Source organism: Balaenoptera borealis (genome assembly GCF_965194805.1).
Source record: "Balaenoptera borealis genome assembly, chromosome: 11".
NCBI classification, from domain to species: Eukaryota; Metazoa; Chordata; class Mammalia; order Artiodactyla; family Balaenopteridae; genus Balaenoptera; species Balaenoptera borealis.
The window spans coordinates 9,389,333-9,406,940 of record NC_138868.1 but is presented as its reverse complement, the minus strand read 5'-3'; the positions used below and the strand labels follow the sequence as shown (position 1 = coordinate 9,406,940).

The window sequence follows — 17,608 nt, the reverse complement described above, 5'->3', positions numbered from 1 at the left end:
AAAACTCATCTAATCATCCAATTGCTTTGTCATGCAGCCACAGAGTGAGGCTTGAGTGCTGAGTAAAGGGTCCAATGAGTGGCCATCGCAGGCGGGCAGGTCAATAACTTGGTGAATGACCCTTCGCAGCAGATCATCATCTCCTGACAATCTTCAACTCATCTCTGTTCTTTCCGAGTGGGGAGGGGGGAGCAGTGGGACGTCTAAACAGCCCCGTTATCCACAATAACCCTGTGCCAACCCAGCTGGTGAATGTCAATTCAGTACATAGATAATACGAGATAATGGGTCTGTTGCAACCCCTCGGGCCTAACCCTCCCTGCCACGCCCCAGATGCCCACTCCACCTGTGGTCTACCGCTGCAAGTTAAAGAACTTCTGAGTTTATTTGCACCACTATGGGAGAAGTTGGGCATGAGCTTCAGCCCCCTGCAGCCATAGGGATGAGGACCAAGGGGTCACTATCTGGAGCCATGGGGAGGCCGGCAGTCCTTGGAGGAGTGCTTTCTGGCTGCAAGCACAGCTTGAGCTACCCTAAAGCAGGACTTCCCTGGTGGTAAGTGGTTAAGACTCCATGCTCCCAATGCAGGGGGCCCAGGTTCAATCAGGGAACTAGATCCCGCATGCCACAACTAAAGATCCTGTGTGCTGCAACTAAGACCCGGTGCAGCCAAATAAATAAATATTTAAAAAAAAAAAAAAAAAGCCACCCTTGAGCAGAGTTTCTCGAAGCGACATTCCGACATTTCCTGCTGTGACTTCCCTGGTGGTCCAGTGAGTAAGACTCCGCGCTCCCGATGCAGGGGGCCTGGACCCAGTTTCGATCCCTGGTCGGGGAACTAGATCCCATATGACACAACTAAGAAGTCCGCACGCTGCAACTACAGACCCCTCGTGCCATAACTAAGACCTGGCACAGCCAAAATAAAATAAAAAATAAAAAACATTTCGCGCTGGATAATTCTTTGTTGTGGGAGACGGGTCTGTGCACTGTAGGATGTCTAGCCCCATCCCTTGTGTCTCAGTCGGTTTAGGCTGCTGTGACAAATACTGTAAACCATAGACGGGGTGGCTTAAACGCCAGAAATCTGTCTCACAGCTGTGGAAGCTGAAAGTCTGAGATCAGAGTGCCAGCATGGTAGGGTTCTGGTAAGAACCCTCTTCCCGGTTTGCCGACGACCTCTTACTTGCTATATCATCATATGGCTGAGAGAAAGAGAGGCTGAAACGAAGCAGAAGACGAGGCGCGGGCTCAGGCTGGCAAGGGGACCACCCACAAGCGCCCACCCTCACCACCCATGTTATCAGTACACTCTGCGGCTACAAGTCCTCCACCTCCTCTCTGAGTCTGTATTTGCGTTACTATGAAAAAAACAAACAGTCGGGGCAAATCACACCCCCCACCAGAAACCTGTGCGTTATGATGGATATTTATTGGCCGCTTAATCTGTGCCAGGCACTGTTCTAAGCCCTTGCAGGAATTCTCTCATTTAATCCTTACGACACACCTATGCGATTGGTACTGTAACTATAAATGTCATAAATGGGGAAAGAGCGATACAGAGACGGAGGGAGACCTGCCCGGGGCCAGGCAACCAATAAGAAGCCAGGCAGACCGCAGCCAGGTCCGCGGTTTGGGGGCGGAAGAGCGCGATGCGCGCGCAGGGGCAGTGCATGCGCGCCTCGCCTCCATCCTCCGTAGCAGTTAGGAGAAAGAGAAGCTAAGAAGAAAGGGGGAGCCAGAGAAGAGAGAAGAGCATGAATAAGGAGAGATGAGACGGGAAAGGCCGTCTGGCCATGCTCCTTGTGGTGGGGGGAGGGGTGCCCTCCTTGCCACTGTCACGCCCCACGAGGGCCCCGGACAGCTCCCTGGGGTCAGGAGTCTGCCTCTTCAAGAGGAAGGAGGCAGGGGCTTCCCTGGTGGCGCAGTGGTTGAGAATCTGCCTGCTAATGCAGGGGACACGGGTTCGAGCCCTGGTCTGGGAAGATCCCACATGCCGCGGAGCAACTAGGCCCGTGAGCCACAACTGCTGAGCCTGCGCGTCTGGAGCCTGTGCTCCGCAACAAGAGAGGCCGCGATAGTGAGAGGCCCGCGCACCGCGATGAAGAGTGGCCCCCGCTTGCCGCAACTAGAGGAAGCCCTCGCACAGAAACGAAGACCCAACACAGCCAAAAATAAATAAATAAATAATAATTAAAAGGTGTTAATAATTTAAAAAAAAAAAAAAAAAAAGAGGAAGGAGGCACAATCTCCTGGTTGAGGCACAGGGTTGGCTCCGTATCAACTCCTTCTCCTGTGCCCACAGGCCCCTTTCCCACAAATCCTAAGCCTGTTTGGCCTTCCCACGTGGTCCAGACCTGGAGCGGATCTGGCGCCTGCTTCTCTGGGTGTCTCCACTTGGCTTGGCCCTCGTGGCTCTCGCACACCAGCGCCCCTGATTTTTCTCACCGCTGTGGACCCCACATACCCCTCCCCACCCTGAGCCCCTGCCCTACTCTGGCCTCCCCTGGTGGGCTCCTCACCCTGGCCTGGGGCCCATGGCTCATGAACCCTCCCTGAACTGACCAGTCCACACAATTGTCCCTCCCGTCCTCCCGCCCTGAGCTCTTAGGCCTTGGTCAACACCCTACCCTAAGCAATACCTGCCAGAAACCAGCCACTGCCCACCCCAGGGTCCCTCTGACACCATACAGTCACCCCTCACTTCCTACCTCTCAACCAGCACTCCCTGACTCATCCCAGCCCTCCCGTGCATCTAAGCTCAGCCAGCACGGCCTGTGCCAGGAAGGCATTTCCCCTCACCCTCCTCCCAGCCTCTGCCAGAATTCCTCAGAGAGGTCCAGACCCCTACATGAGGATTGCCAGGGGCCCTTGTTTAAAATACTGTGACAGTGAAATAAGCCAGACACAAAAGGACCCACAGTGCATGATTCCACTTACAGAGGTCCCTAGAGTAGTCAAATTCAGAGACGGAAAGTAGAGCGGTGGTCACCAGGGACTGGGGGAGGGGGAGGGGGCGTGGTTGTTTAATGGGGGCAGAGTTTCAGTTTGGGGAGATGAAAAAAGTTCTGGAGATGGTTGGTGGTGATGGCTGCAGAACACTGTGAATGTACTTAATGCCACTGAACTATGCACTCAAAATGATTAAATGGTAAATTTTCTATTCTCTATATTTTACCACAATTTTTTTAAAATGCTGTGACAAAATCAGAATCTTGAGAGTGGTGCGGGGAAACCCACGTTTTTAACCAGCTCCCCAGTGGTTCTTATGCCCCCTCAGCATGAGAGCCGGGAATGTCATGGCCTCTTAGCTGTGCGACCTCAGTCAAGTCACAGAACGTACAGATCCCAAAGTCCCTTGTCTGGAAATGGACATGAGACTTTCCTCACCTGTTCTTGTGCGGATTACACGAGATGAGGAATACAAAGTGCCAGGAGTGTGGGAGCTGCCCAGCAAAAGTGAACTTGACAGTTGGTCCACAAACGCTTACTGAGCAGCCTGGGTACCAAGCTGAGCCGGGACCTGCCCTCAGTCATCCCTCAAGTCCCAGCGCCTGCACACCGCGGGGCTCTCCCTTCCCCCATGCTCAGGCCTCCGAAGAGTTACCTGCCAGAAACAACATCTGGCAACAGGTAAGGAGGTTCCTGACTTCTCAGAGGCCTCGGCTTGGCAGGTCCGATCCGCACACACATTCCATTTCTCCCAGCAAGAGCCCAGGGGCTGGGAGGGGCGGGGCAGGCCCCAAGGCCTCCTCACACCAAAGCTGGACCCCTCCAGCCCTGCCACTGCTCCTCCCGGCCTCCGTCACCGACCCAGGGCACTTGGTTCAGCTCTCACTCGGGCCATTTCTACCAGCTTCTAGACCTCAGGAGAGCACTGGTAGGAAAGTGCCTCTTCTTTTCTTTTTTTCTCCTCTTTTACTTTTCCCAAATTGACCACCTCTAGCCATGTTTAGAAAAGAAGAAAGTCTACACTAGTACAAAAATAGCTTTAAAATAATACCTCCCAGGCCTTTTGGGATAAAAGTGTTTCACTAATGTCGACAGCTAAGATTACAAAGTGCATCTACTTCAGCACTTACCGTAATAAAATAGTTGGATGTTTTTAATATCTTTATTTTTTTTAAAGAGGTCCATTTACTTGCGTAGTTTGCGGTCTGTAAAGGAGTAAATGTGCTAGGAAATTACCTAACGAGTCACATCAGGCCAACACTTTTGTCTTGGGTACCAGGAGGGTCGGAAGGCTGCCAGGCTGCTCGTGACCCCTTTATGAAGGTGTCTCCCCAAGGGCCTGTCACGTCCAAGGAGGACACCCTGGAGAAGGGCCATGCCTCCAGCCCTCCAACCCAACCCTCCCGCTCCCTTCCTTCCCTCTGCGTGAGGCCGTAGCATAAAATCAAAGTCCTCTTTCTAGAACCGGCTTTCCAAGTGGGTGATCCAGCCCTGTGTGCAATCTTGTCCTTTTCCCTGTTTTGCCTAAGAAACTATTCTTGAAAATTTTCCAAAATGGCATTGGAGAATATTCGTATCTCGAATATTTCACTTCAGTGAAGTGTTTTTCACTTTAATAAAAAGCGATGGCAACTTTGGCAGGTGCCAGGGAGCTGGAATCCAGAGAAGAGGGAGTAAGATGCCCGGTGCCCTTGTGGCTTGATTCTGCCAGATCTGTAGAAGGCTGTCACCCGCTCTCTCCCCATTTCCAGCAGGAGGACAGTAGGCAGGGCTTGGGAAGCCTTGCCTCGCCCAGACCCCCCCTTCCTGCCAGGCAGGCAGCCCTCTGGCCCCCACTGGTGCCCGCTGGGGGAGCAGACTGGACCCAGTGGCCTGTCCTGGACCCTGAGAGCCACAGAACCCTCCCCTTTGCCAATCTTGCCTCTCTACTCCTTTCTAGATCCCCCAGTGACTGATACTCTAAGGGTGGAAGAAAAAAAAGCTCAAGGGTTACATTAAATCATTGGTTGTGACAAAGTGCATCATTCTAGGTACATCAATTCAGAGGCTAATCAAGCAAACAGGATTAGTGAGAGGAGGGCCTAACCCTTTCTCAAAGGGTTAAGCCTCCAAAGCCTTGATCTCTGGCCCCAAAGAGGGCTTTCCTTCCTGAGCTCTCTGCTATGCCAGGAATTCTGCACACAGTAAAAAAAAAAAAAAAAAATCTCCCCTGGATTTACTACTTTCTGATCTGACCAAGTTGGAATGCCTGCATGGAGAAACGCTCCTGGCCTGGAGAAGGGCAACACTGCGAAGGAAACCGGACCTCAGTAAATAACACCCTTCACAGAAAAGCCCAGAGGCTGTCTCCCATGAGGGACTGGATGTAAGAACAGCGCAGCCTGGGTAGTTGCTGGGCTGACTCTTCACCCTGAGGTAACTTGGATGAGAAGGAAGGTGTTATGGGCTGAATTTGTCCCCTGCCCCCCAAATTCACATGTATAAGTACCTCCAGTACCTCAGAAAGTGACTGTATTTGAAGATGGTCTTTAAAGAAGCAGTTAAGTTAAAATAAGATCATTAGGATGGGCCCTAACCCCATAGGACCAGTGTCCTTATAACAAGAGGAAATAAGGTCACAGACAGTTACAGAGGGACGACCACATGGAGACAGGAAAAGACCATCATTTATAAGCCAAGGAGAGGGGCCTCGAGAAACCCACGCTACCACACCTCGATCTTGGACTTCTAGCCTCCAGGTTTGTGAAAAAACAAATGTCTGTTGTTCAGCCATCTGGTCGATGGCACTTTGTCCTGGAGGCCCAAGCAAACTAGTACAGAAGATGCAGCTGTAGAAAACTACGTGCCCCGGATGCGAGTGGCACAGATGAAACTTCAGGAAGTTCAGAGAAGAGGTGAGATTTATTAAGAACTTGCAGGGAGGGTGGGAGATCCTCAGATATGATGTTTGGCTACAACTGATTCACTGAGAAAATTTATGCTGCATCTGTGGAAGTCCTTTCAGTCAAATCGCTGAGGAGGAAAAGAGAAGAATGAAAGAAAAGTGAATCTGCTCTGTATGTGGAATTTCCAGAATTCCCCTCCCTGTGGGGTCCTGGGTTGGGGTGGCCACGAGGAAGGTGTGCAGGACTTGGAGGGTGCAGGGGAAGCACAGCCCTTTTGTGCTCTGAGGATGGAGCAGGGCAGACAGATGCGGGGCAGTTCAGGCATACTTCTTAGTGTTGGGGCAGCCACTGGCCCGAAGCCCCTCCACTCCTGGGCCAGGTGTGTGCAGCTCTGGGGTGCGGGGCCCCTGCTTGCCCCGAATGTCACTGCATCATGGTGATCTCAGGTGGTGAGAGCCCTTCCGGTCTGTCCCCCATCTTTCCCACTCTGCGTGCATCTTCCCTCCCAAGCTGGCCCAGCTGAGACCAGCATTCTAGGCTCGACCTTCCAGCGCCTCGTTCCTGTCTCCGCACCTCCTACCCTCAGACCTACCACTGCCACCAAAAAAACCTCCCCAAACCTCTGCTTCTAGCAAGTCATCCTTCAGCACACTTCAAAGGCTGGGTCCTTCCAGATCAAGTCTAAACCCTCTGACTAGATGCTAAGACCTTTTATAACCTGTTCCCAACTTACTGCCCCGCCGTCTTCCCTGCTGCTCCCCAGTACATGCGCTCTGCCGAGTGAGGCCAGTCCCTTCCTCCCTGTTGGGGTCTGCCATGCCCACTCCATCACTCAGATACGTCCCCACGCTGTCAGACCTTTCCTTCTTCAAGGTCCAGCTCAAGTCTCATCTCCTTCACAAAGCCTTCATCAAGGCCATTGGGTGCAGTATTTAAGAGAAAAGACCCAGAGCCAGGCTGTCTGGATTCAAATCCTGGCTTTGCCCTTCCAGCTCTGTATGACTTTGAACAAATTACTTAATCTTTCTGTGCCTCAGGTTCCTCCACTGGAAAATGGAGATGAACAGGGTTCACAGGGTTATTGTGAAGATTAAATGAGTTAAGTCACGTAAAGCATTTGTATTGTGCCCCACACATAGAAAGCACTTGATAAGGGTTAGTTCTTATTCCATTTTTATTATTACCTGACCATTTCATCCCTCTCCAAGACTCTTTCCCCTGAACTTCTACACCTGGTATAATAGAGACCACATCATTCAAGTACTTAATTATAGTCAGTCTTGTACTGTTTGCTGCAATTTCATGTGTAACAAACAGGAACAAGAACATTTTATCTGTGATCAGAACATCAATAAGCAATAGCTTATTCATGAACATAAACTATTCCTCATTCTTTACTTGCAGCGTAAGGGGGAGAACTTGCCCTGCTTCTTCCTGGTAGCATTTAACCCCTAAGAGACCCAGGAGGAAAAATATAGGGACAAAGTGTCAGGAACAGGAAGACATGAAAATGCCCACAGAATGGTCCTGAAACCCATCCTCCTGGAACATTTGAACACCAAGAAGATGACATTTTGACAGACATGGTTTTCACATCAAGAAGAACTGTCTGGGGGGTGGTCTGACCAGAGGCAGGGCCCTCAGCCAGTGTCTGCTCCCTGGAAACTGAACAGCACCCAAGTAACAGAAGACCCCGAAGGCCCAGGGCCCAAGGGGCCAGCAGATGGCCATAGTATCAAGGTAGGGTGGGCCCCTGACGCTGTGCAGGCTCCCAGCTTTGCTGCCAAGGGCCTTCTGGTTTACCACCCAAACCACTGAAAGCTCATGAATCAGTCCATAGATCAAGACAATACAGGAGTTATGCAGCACTCAGCTGTTTCAGGTCTCTATTTCTTCCACTTTAAAATGAAGGGATTGGTGGAACCAGAGGATAGCTAACAAACCACCCAGTTCTGCAGTTCTGCACAGTGAGTTCTTTGCACAGTCAGAGCAAGCAAAGGCAGTCAAGGAGGACTCTGAGAGTTTGATTTCCATCAATACTACCCAAAGCACTCTATAGATTCAAAGCAATCCGCATCAAAATTCCAAAGGCATTTTTCACAGAAATAGAAAAAAAAAATCCCCAAATTTTTATGGAATCACAAAAGTCTCCGAATAACCAAAGAAATCTTGAGAAGGAAGAAAGTTGGAGGCATCACACTTCCCGGTTTTAAACTATATTACAAAGTTGTAGTAATCAAAACAGTATGGTATTGGCATAAAACAGACACATAGATCAATGGAACAGAATAGAGAGCCCAGAAATTAAACCATGCATTTATGGTTAATTAACTTACAACAAAGGAGTCAAGACTATACAATGGGAAAAAGATAGTCTCTTCAATAAATGAGAGTTTAATTTCCCCTTCCCCGTACACAGAGCTGCACAAAAGAAGGAAAAAAAGAGCCACAGAATAGCTCATCTCTGCTTCACGCATTTGGCACTAGAGCCCTCCTGGCTGAGAGGTGCCAAAGCTAGGGATGAATACAACAAGGTGTGCAACTTACCCAGGTTTAAGTTTCAGCTCTGACACTTACAGGCAAGTTACCTGGTTTTTGTGAAGCCTCAGTTTCTCAGCCAATACACAAGGCTAATAATAATACTTACTTCATGCACTTATTGATTAAAATGTAAAGCACCTTGCACAGGACCCAAAGCAGAGGAGGTGCCCAAATCATTCAGAAAATGTTGATCAGGTACCCACTAAGGGACAGACACCATTCCAAGGCACTGGAGCACAGTCTTGCACACACACAAAAAAACTCCCCCTTATAGAGTTTACTTTTAGAAGGAGAAGACAGATAATAAGAAACAACCTTAATAAAGGTCAGATTTCCTCAAAAGCACAGGAGAAGAATATGAAGAAAAATCAACTAGGGTAAATAGGATAGAGAAGGAGGTGTGATTTCTGGGTAGAATCCTCAGCAAAGTCCACTCAGAGAAGACGAGCCTTGAATGGACACCTCAGTAAATGTCACTATTATCCTCATGGCCAGTCCTGTTGGCGCCAGGGTTTGGTGCCAACAATGTATTTTTCCTGGTGTCCAAGTGGGCATTTCTCCCCAACATATCTCACAAAAGAGAGTGTCAGAGTTGGAAGAGACTCAGATTCTCTGGTTCATTTTATAGAGGAAGAATGAAACCCACAAATGCGGGCCGACAAACCCAAGGTCACACGGTTAGTTCAGAGACCGAGATTGGTGCCACCTCCAGTCTCCTGACACTAAGACCAATATTCTTGCCTCTGCTTCATACCCTGTTGCCCTAAGCTGACTCAGACCCATGTAAAATTGAGGCCTGGAGCCTGGAAGATTTCTAGCCTGGTGTTGTATTTCAGCCTGCACAGTAGCTCATGGTTATTAGCTGTGCAGCCTGAATATATCTCTTTCAGACACGTTTACAGGGGAAAAAATTTATCATGGATTTGCAAGAAGACATCCACGAACCAGTGACCCCAGTTTGAACAAATAAAAATTAAAGACGATCTATTCAGGGCATCCCTGGGCACCAAGAATACCACACACGCAAATGCAACCACCCTGGAACCACTTATATGACACTCCTCAGCTGTAAGGCAGTCATCAAAAGACCAAGAATTTGTTGCCTTTTTTTCCCCTCAGATTGTCATCAAAATGTAAAAACACTATTTGATTTGTGTAGACTCTTTGAGCCCCTGAGAAGATACCCACAGAGTCCAGTTTGGGGAACTCAAATATGGCACAGGTTTTTGAAGGGCTGTTTGTTATAGGATAAATCCTTGCAGTGATCGGGGCCTTTACAAGAACTACTAAGGCTAAAGGGAGCTGCAAAAAGTGATCAACCCAGTTTGCTTCATTTTGAAGCTGCCCTGGGCCAGAAGGATGAGACTGGAGCCTGGTAGTCATGGGACTTTCATACGTCTGCATAACTCTCAGAGACTAGGAACATCTGTGGGCCGTTAAGGGGGGGACCTCAAAGCACCATCCATCCATTCATTGAACAGATACTAATTGAGCACCTAGTGCGTGCCTGGCACTGTTACAGGCACTGAGGCTATGACAGGAAACCAAACAAAGCCCCGGACATCATGAAGCTTACATTCTAGTGAGGAGGAAGGAAAGGAACAGATTAGGGAGTGAATATGTGTCAGACAGTGATAAGTAAGTGGGTAAAAGGCGTGGGTGATGCCTGGAATCAGGAGAGCAAGGGCTTGTTACTTTAAGTAAGTTTTCAGAGAAGGGGTCTCTAGAGAGGTGAAATTGGAAGGCGAAGAGTTTGTCAAGGGAAGAACATTCTAGGCATAGTTCTCCGCAAACTCAAAAGCCCTGAGGCGGAACAGCAAGGGGACACTTGTGGCCTGAGCTGATGAGAGAAGGAGAGCTAGGGTCAGAAGAGCAGTGAGGGCTAACAGACCTTAGCAAGCACTTAAACTTTGCCTCGAGTGAGATGGGGAGTGAGATGCTGGAATGAGGAATGACATTATTTGACTAATGTTTTTAAAGGGTTGAACCTATTGCTGTGCTCAGAAGAGACCAGAGGGGAACCAAGACTGAAACAGGGAGAGCAGTTAGGAAACAATTGTCATAATCCAGATGAGAGGTGTGGTGGCCTGGATCCGGCAGCAACGTTCGGGTTGGGGAGAAGTGACTCAATTCTGGATAGGGAAGATGGAGCCGATGGGAATTGCTCATTGTCTAAACATGAGCTGTAAAAGAATTCGAGAAGTCCAAGATGACACCAGAGTTTTAGCCTGAAGCACCTGAGGGTAGAGTTGACATTGATGGAGATAAAGTCTGTGGGAGGGCCTGGGGTGGGATGGGGGTGGGGGAGAAGGGAGGTAAAGAGAAAATTTTCCCACCAGGTGTTCAAGCTCTGATCTTGATTTATAAAGTCAACCTTGCATAAGAGATGGACCATATGATCCCACAATTCCACCACAGGGCATAACACCCAAAAGAATTGAAAGCAGGGACTCATACTTGTACACCAATGTTCGTGGCAGTGCCATTCACAGTAGCCAAAAAGTGGAAACAACTCAAATGTCCATCGACAGATGACTGGATAAGCAAAATGTGACCTATACATACAATTCAGCCTATAGAAGAAAGGAAGTTCTGACACATGCTACAGCATGGATGTACGTTGAGGACATTATGCTATGTGAAGTAAGCCAGCCATCAAAGGACAAATGTATGGGGCTTCCCTGGTGGCGCAGTGGTTAAGAATCCGCCTGCCAATGCAGGGGACACGGGTTCAAGCCCTGGTCCGGGAAGATCCCACATGCCACGGAGCAACTAAGCCCGTGCGCCACAACTACTGAGCTTGCGCTCTAGAGCCCGCGAGCCACAACTACTGAAGTCCACGTGCCTAGAGCCTGTGCTCCACAACAAGAGAAGCCACCGCAACGAGAAGCCCTCGCACCGCAACAAAGAGTAGCCCCCTCTCGCCGCAACTAGAGAAGGCCCGCGTGCAGCAATGAAGACCCAACGCAGCCAAAAATAGTAAATGAATAAAATAATTTTTTTTTAAAAAGGACAAATGTATGACTCCACCAATATGAGGCACCTAACGTAGTTAAATTCATAGAGACAGAAAACAGAATCGTGGTTGCCAGGAACTGGAAGGAGAAAAGGGGAAGTTATTGCTTAATGGGAACAGAGCTTCTGTTTGGGAAGATGAAAGTGTTCTGGGGACAGAGAATGGTGATGAGTGCACAACAATGTGAATGTACTTAATGCCACTGAACTGTACACCGAAAAATGGTTAAAACGCTAAATCTTATGTATATTTTACAATCAAAAAAAAATAGATGGCAATCTCACAGGTTAGTCCACTGGCAAGGGCTCTATAAAGCTTTAGAGGGACTTCCCTGGAAGTCCAGTGCTTAAGACTCCACACTTCCACTGCACAGGCCACAGGTTTGATCCCTGATCAGGGAACTAAGATCCCGAATGTGCAAAACATAAATAAATAAATAAATAAATAAAGGCTTTAGAGATTTATAAATACAAACTCAAAAAAAAAAAAGAAAACATCATCCTAGAGTTTCCCCATGGTTAGTGGTGGTTGCAGGAATATCTGCACCCAATCCACCAAGAGGGCTTCAACAGGGAGAGACAGAGCACTGGGGGAGGGGCAGAGGTGAAATAGAAGCCAATTCCAGGCAGAAAGAACAATATGAAAGAGATATGACTGGGAATTCCCTGGTGGTCCAGTGGTTAGGGCTCGGTGCTCTCACTGCCAGGGGCCCAGGTTGGATCCCTGATCGGGAAACTAAGATCCCACAAGCCACGGAGCACAGCCAAAAAAAAAGAGAGAGAGAGAGAGAGAGAGGACTTGAATAAGACGGCCAGAGAAGCAAAGAAGATTGAAACAACGGGAGCAGGGATGCTGTGAACCACCAAAGGTGGGGAGATCTGATGACGGCTTTGGGACCCAGAGAAGGTCATCGTGCTTAACATCCTGTGTGAAGCTGATAAAGGGGCATAATTACAAGAGCTCACATTACTGAGTACTTACTCTGTGTCTAAGCCCTGCACAGCTACTTACTGGCTTAATCCTCACAACCACCACACAAGGGAAATACTCTAATCATCCTGATTTCACAAATGGGGAAACAAGAACCCATCCCATCAGAAGGTTAGAGTAGCAGAAACAGGATTGAAACCCCGGCAGTCCAGTTCCGGAGTGGAGCTCTTAACCACTAGGCTACCCAGCTCCCAATGCCAGACAGTGTGACGTGCAAACATTGTGACTTTGGGGGTGGACATTTATAGATTCAACTTTCCAGCATTTCATCTTTCAAAACCCTCTTAGGCACTTAAGACACCACGTGGCCAGAGAGATGTCTTGAGCAAAAGCCCCACTGGTCTGAACGTCACAGTCTTATCTCAAAGTCCAGCCATGGCTCTCTGATCAAACGCACTGATTTTCTGCTTATTTACCAAAATGGCTCTTTATGACAACAGCTGACAGCAAGTGTTGCTGTGAGAAAGCCGATCCCAAGCTCTGTTCTGTTTTTTAACTATTAAGGGACACGGCAGAATCCTCTTGAGAAACTGAAGTAGAGAAAGCCAGAGGCCAATGGCAGGGGCAGGAAATGTTCGTTTCTGCTGAAGTCACGTTTACCTGAAATTCCGACTTCAAAGTCCATGAAAGTGAGGGCCATGAAAGAAGGTTTCAAAGGAAACATTTGTGATCAGGGAAAAGCCTGTGACCTGGCCAGTAGAGGAGTCCCAGCAAGGATAGCTGTAATCTTTCTCCTGCCGTTTAAAGCAAAGCTTGTGAAGATGAAAAGCCACAGCAAGTTCTTCTAAGCTCCGCAGACTTTATGTGAAGCCCCGTGCCTGGCTGCATTAATTCTACCTCCTTCTGTGCTGGCTGTTGGTAAATGCTTACTGAATGAATAGATGTGACGCATCCAGTGTATAACAAGTCCTCTGGGGAAAGGGGTCAAATCCCAATCATCTTTAAATCTTGAGACACTTAATAAATGTTGAAGTACGTCGTACTAGAAAAAAGTGCTGCGTTGGAAACGCAAACACTGTGAGGGGCCAGAAGCTGCTCCCAAAAGGACGAGAGAGGAGTATGCAGCCGCATGAGCGCTGGGAGGCCGGCCAGAAGCTCCTGCCATCATCTCTCTATTTTATGTGCCAGGCATGTTGTGCAGGGGACCTTCCCGGGTCCCCAGGGGATGTGAAGTCTCGCAGAAGCCCAGTACTGTGGGAGTTGAAACGGGGGTGCCCGACACCACAGGAGGGCACTGAGCCCAGACCCAGAGGCTCAGGGGGTCTGAGGTAGTGACTCAAAGGCCCAGAACAACGAGGGACAGAAAGAGTGTGGGGGAGAATTGTGAAGACAGGAGCAGGGACCAACATCATGAATTTGGGTACCAGCAAGCACTTTGGTATGCCTGGGGCGAAAGGTGCACATGGGAAAGCCATGGGTGCTGAAATGGAAGCAGGTCATGGCAGCCTTGGGTGCTAAGCCAAAGACATGAACTTCACCCTGAAAGCCAAGAGGAGCCTCTGAAGAATTATAAGCAGGGGAGTAACATGATCTGATTTTTATTTTAGAATGGCCTCTACTTAAAGCTCACTCCCTCTGTGGAGGAAAAGGTCTAAGACAGGCGGACCAGTAAATAATGGTGGCGACTGCAGTAAATAATGAAAACCTAAGATGTCAGGGATGTTAAGGAGAGGGGGTGCTGGTGTGGCGACCAGATGGTTACAGAGCTGATCAGAGACAGACAAAACTCGACGGGGGTCCGGCTGGCAGGGTGAGGGGAGGCGGAGGTGGGTCCAGTGCTGGAAAACAGGCTTGAGAATCAGCGGCCCCAAGAGGTTGCCCAGAGAGTCCAGAGCGAGAAAAATAAAGAGCCCAGGACAGGTCCTCGGGAAATTCTGCTATTTGTGAGCTCGTGGGAAGAGAGGGGGCCATGAGGGGCCTGGGAAGAGGGGGCAAAGTGATCCTAACCATGCAGACAAAAGAGAAATCACTAGGGAATTCCCTAGCGGTCCAGTGGTTAGGACTCGGCACTTTCACGGCTGCAGCCTGGGTTCGATCCCTGGTCGGGGAACTGAGGTCCTGCAAGCTGTGCAGTGAGGCCAAAAAAAAAAAGAAAAAGAAAAAAGAGAGAAATCACTAAGCCAAGGGAGGAGGGGGATTCCAGGAGGGAGAGGACACAGCACCAAGCGCCCTGAGACTACCCTGGGCAGAAGGAAGGCTGAGCAAGAACAGGTCTGGGGGGAGACGGGGGAAGCCCCATGGCAGTGGGTGGGGCACTGGCACGAGGAAGAGGTGATAGAGAAAGCAGGCGACCTTTTCAAGCAGGTCGGCTCTTCAAGGACAACACCACGGCAAGAAGGGGGGGTGGGCGCTGAAGGAGGGTTGCTTTAAAGGGGGAAGGGAGAGAGCATATGTATCTGCCGAAAGGAGATGCCAAGATAGAGGTGGGGTGCCGAGGAGAGCAGGGGTGACTGAGGGAGGTGAGGGAAGTGTATGCACAGAACTCCTGGGGGGATTAGCCTCGGAGCCAAGATGGGGGGGGGGGCGTCTGCGGGGGCGAAGGGACAGGAAACCCCAATTCCCCAGAGACGAACAGTGGCTGCTCCAGCTGGTGGTGCCATGTGAGATGCAGGCTGGGTGAAGATGTCAACATTTCAAGAGAAGCTAGGCTATTCCTCTTGAATACGTTCCCGATTTTCTGGAAATCTCCTGATTTTTAAATGTTCGCAACTACCTCAAATACAGTAAGCCCAAAACCTGACTACGGCCCAAATTAAGATCCTTATGACCAGGATTTCCACTTCCCACAGTTACTTCTCCCTCTCATCTCCCCCTTCATGTGGGCGTCTCCCCTCCGGAGAAAGCATTTCCTTTACAGGATCCAAAATACTTTTTCCTAAACTCTGTGGATCTTCACTAGAAGTAGCTACTAACCCTGAAGTTCTAAGTCTCTGGTCTCTGCCCCACCCTGAATTCAACAGATACTGTCCTATAAGCCATGTAAATGTTCCACATATGCCACAAATGTTAACAGCCCTACATACAAAGAAACCCTTGAGACTCCTTTGGAAGGAGTCAATTATTCTTCTATATTCTTCTAATTCTTCTGTGCATTTTCCACAGGCTTTTCAAACAGCTGAAAGGAGAGAGGAAGACTTGAATTTCTCGGTCCTAGAGAGGAAAGGGCAGGGCCCCTGGTGTTCCGAGCCAGCTCCCTCCTGAGTGTGACTTCTGGTCCAGGGAGGCAGGGTCATCTGCAGAGGTTCCCATGAGCCTCACGTCTGGATGGAGGTATCATTATTACAGTTAAAGTTATCATTCTTTTGGTCCCCACGAAACTCCTCTCACCTGTTTTTGGGGTGGAGACTGACTCTGCCAGGGCTTGGCTGGTGGCTTCCTCAGGTTTATTCTGGTCTCTGCATTCCAGGGCTGATGGCTGTGGTGCATTCTAACAAGGACAAGGATTGTTACCAATCACCCAACCAATTAACGTTTCCCAAATGCCTAATATATAAAAAAATGAGGGGTCCCACATTTACGCCCCACCGCATCTCAGTCCAGCCCACCCATCACTTGGAAGCTCTGCCTGTAGAAGAGATAACAGGATCTTAAGAAGGGAGCTGGCATCAGCTGAAAGACATCCTTCTGTGAAAGTCCAGTGACCCTCGTACAAAGGGGACAATGCCATCTCAGGTTCATCAGTACGGCAGACCCAGTCCCTGGCCTCAAGGATTTGGCGGTGGCAGAAGAAAAGAGATAAGGTGCAATTCAATACTGAGGAACAAGATGCTGTCAAGTGAGGAATGTGTAGAAAGGAGGGTGTGAGTTACTATCCACTGTGCATCTTTTCTCTGTACCACAACTGACCTGGATTCCATGTGGCAGGAGCTCTAACCAGTGGACTGAATTCCACTAAGAGTTCCTGAAGCCTATGTGGTAGATCTCCAATGCAGGGGTCACCACCATGGCAGAGTAGGCGGTCCCCTGGGGAAGGAAAGCCTACCTGAGCACGGGATTCCCTGGCCAATGCCGGAATCCTGTCCCGCAACAACATGGAAACCGGTTTGTGGAGAACAGAGTTACTATCAATAGCTTCCACAGGCTGTTCTTTTCATGTGTTTGCTCAAGTTGAACATCATCCCAAGAAATTACTCTTTCTCAGGAGAAAGTAACTTGGAGATTGATGTATGGAATGAGTCTGGATCTTCAACTTCAAATTGGTAAGTTTTCTTATTCATGCTTTCTTCTTCCAGGTGCTCTATCCTCACCATAAGTAACAAGAAAATCCCTCATTAGACTTTCCTAAGGGCCGAGACCATGGATTATTTGTCTTTGTATCCCTGTTTATAGAGCCTAGCACATTGTCCCAGGCACTCTGGAAAAGTCTGTGGCTTGGATAGATGACTGAAGAAGGAAGAAAGGAAGGAAGGAAGGAAGGAAGGAAGGAAGGAAGGGAGGGAGGGAGGGAGGAGGAAGGAAGGGAAGAAAGGAGTATTTTTTCGACTGAATGATACTTGCATTTCTTTAACAACCACTGACATGAAAACTGAGACACAGAGAGCTTAAGTAACTTGCCCAAGATCACACAGCTAGGAAGTCACAGAGCTGGGATTTGAACCCAGGCCACCTGGTTCATGAACCCACAGTCAAAACTATTCAACCATCTACTTATGTTTCGCAGCATATACTAGAAAATATGAAAGAAAAAAAAAAGTCCAAAGCAAAGTTACCAAAATATCCAAAAGAAGAAGTTATCCTAAAGAAAATATGGTTCTTAGCTACTTATATAGATTGCCTCACAGTGTCCTGTTGGCAAAACTCATAGCCAAAACTAGAGCACTTTAGAAACAAGAGAATAATGTTACTAAACTAGCAAAACAAAGATTCTGTAGTAGTTGGACTGGATAAAGGGGTAAAAACCAAATTCGGTTTCAATTGACTTTAGGAAAGGAAATAATCAAATCATCAAGCAAATGGTTTTCTGATACAAATACGAAATTAATCTGATACAAATAGGAAATTAATCTGAAACCATCAGAACAAGTCACCCTGCCTTAAAATCCTATGATTCCTCTAAAAATGTAAACCTCGGAAGGAAGTCATTATTAAATCCAGCCATACTGAGTGGTGAGTCCAATTCAATCCCCAGAGATTAATATTAAGGCACTAAGTGATTCTAACGTGTATCTTGTTAGTAACAGAGAACAGTGCCCAGAGGAAATTTTCAGGGAGAAAAATCCTTTCA

General features: G+C 48.6%; 1 protein-coding gene across 2 annotated transcripts in view; it reads right to left on the bottom strand.

The window, feature by feature from the left end:
• AHNAK (AHNAK nucleoprotein) overlaps positions 1 to 17,608 on the bottom strand; it is a 93,435-nt gene that overhangs the window by 20,375 nt on the left and 55,452 nt on the right. The window contains exons 5-6 of one of the 2 annotated variants that reach the window (XM_082344261.1): positions 15,712 to 15,811; positions 5,601 to 5,964 (exon numbers count right to left, since the gene is read on the bottom strand). In XM_082344261.1, the coding sequence (XP_082200387.1) occupies positions 5,957 to 5,964; positions 15,712 to 15,811 (108 nt within the window). In that variant the 3' untranslated portion in view covers positions 5,601 to 5,956. Of the gene's footprint in view, positions 1 to 5,600; positions 5,965 to 15,711; positions 15,812 to 17,608 lie in introns of those variants that run through there. The other variant, XM_082344260.1, reaches the window with a different exon arrangement.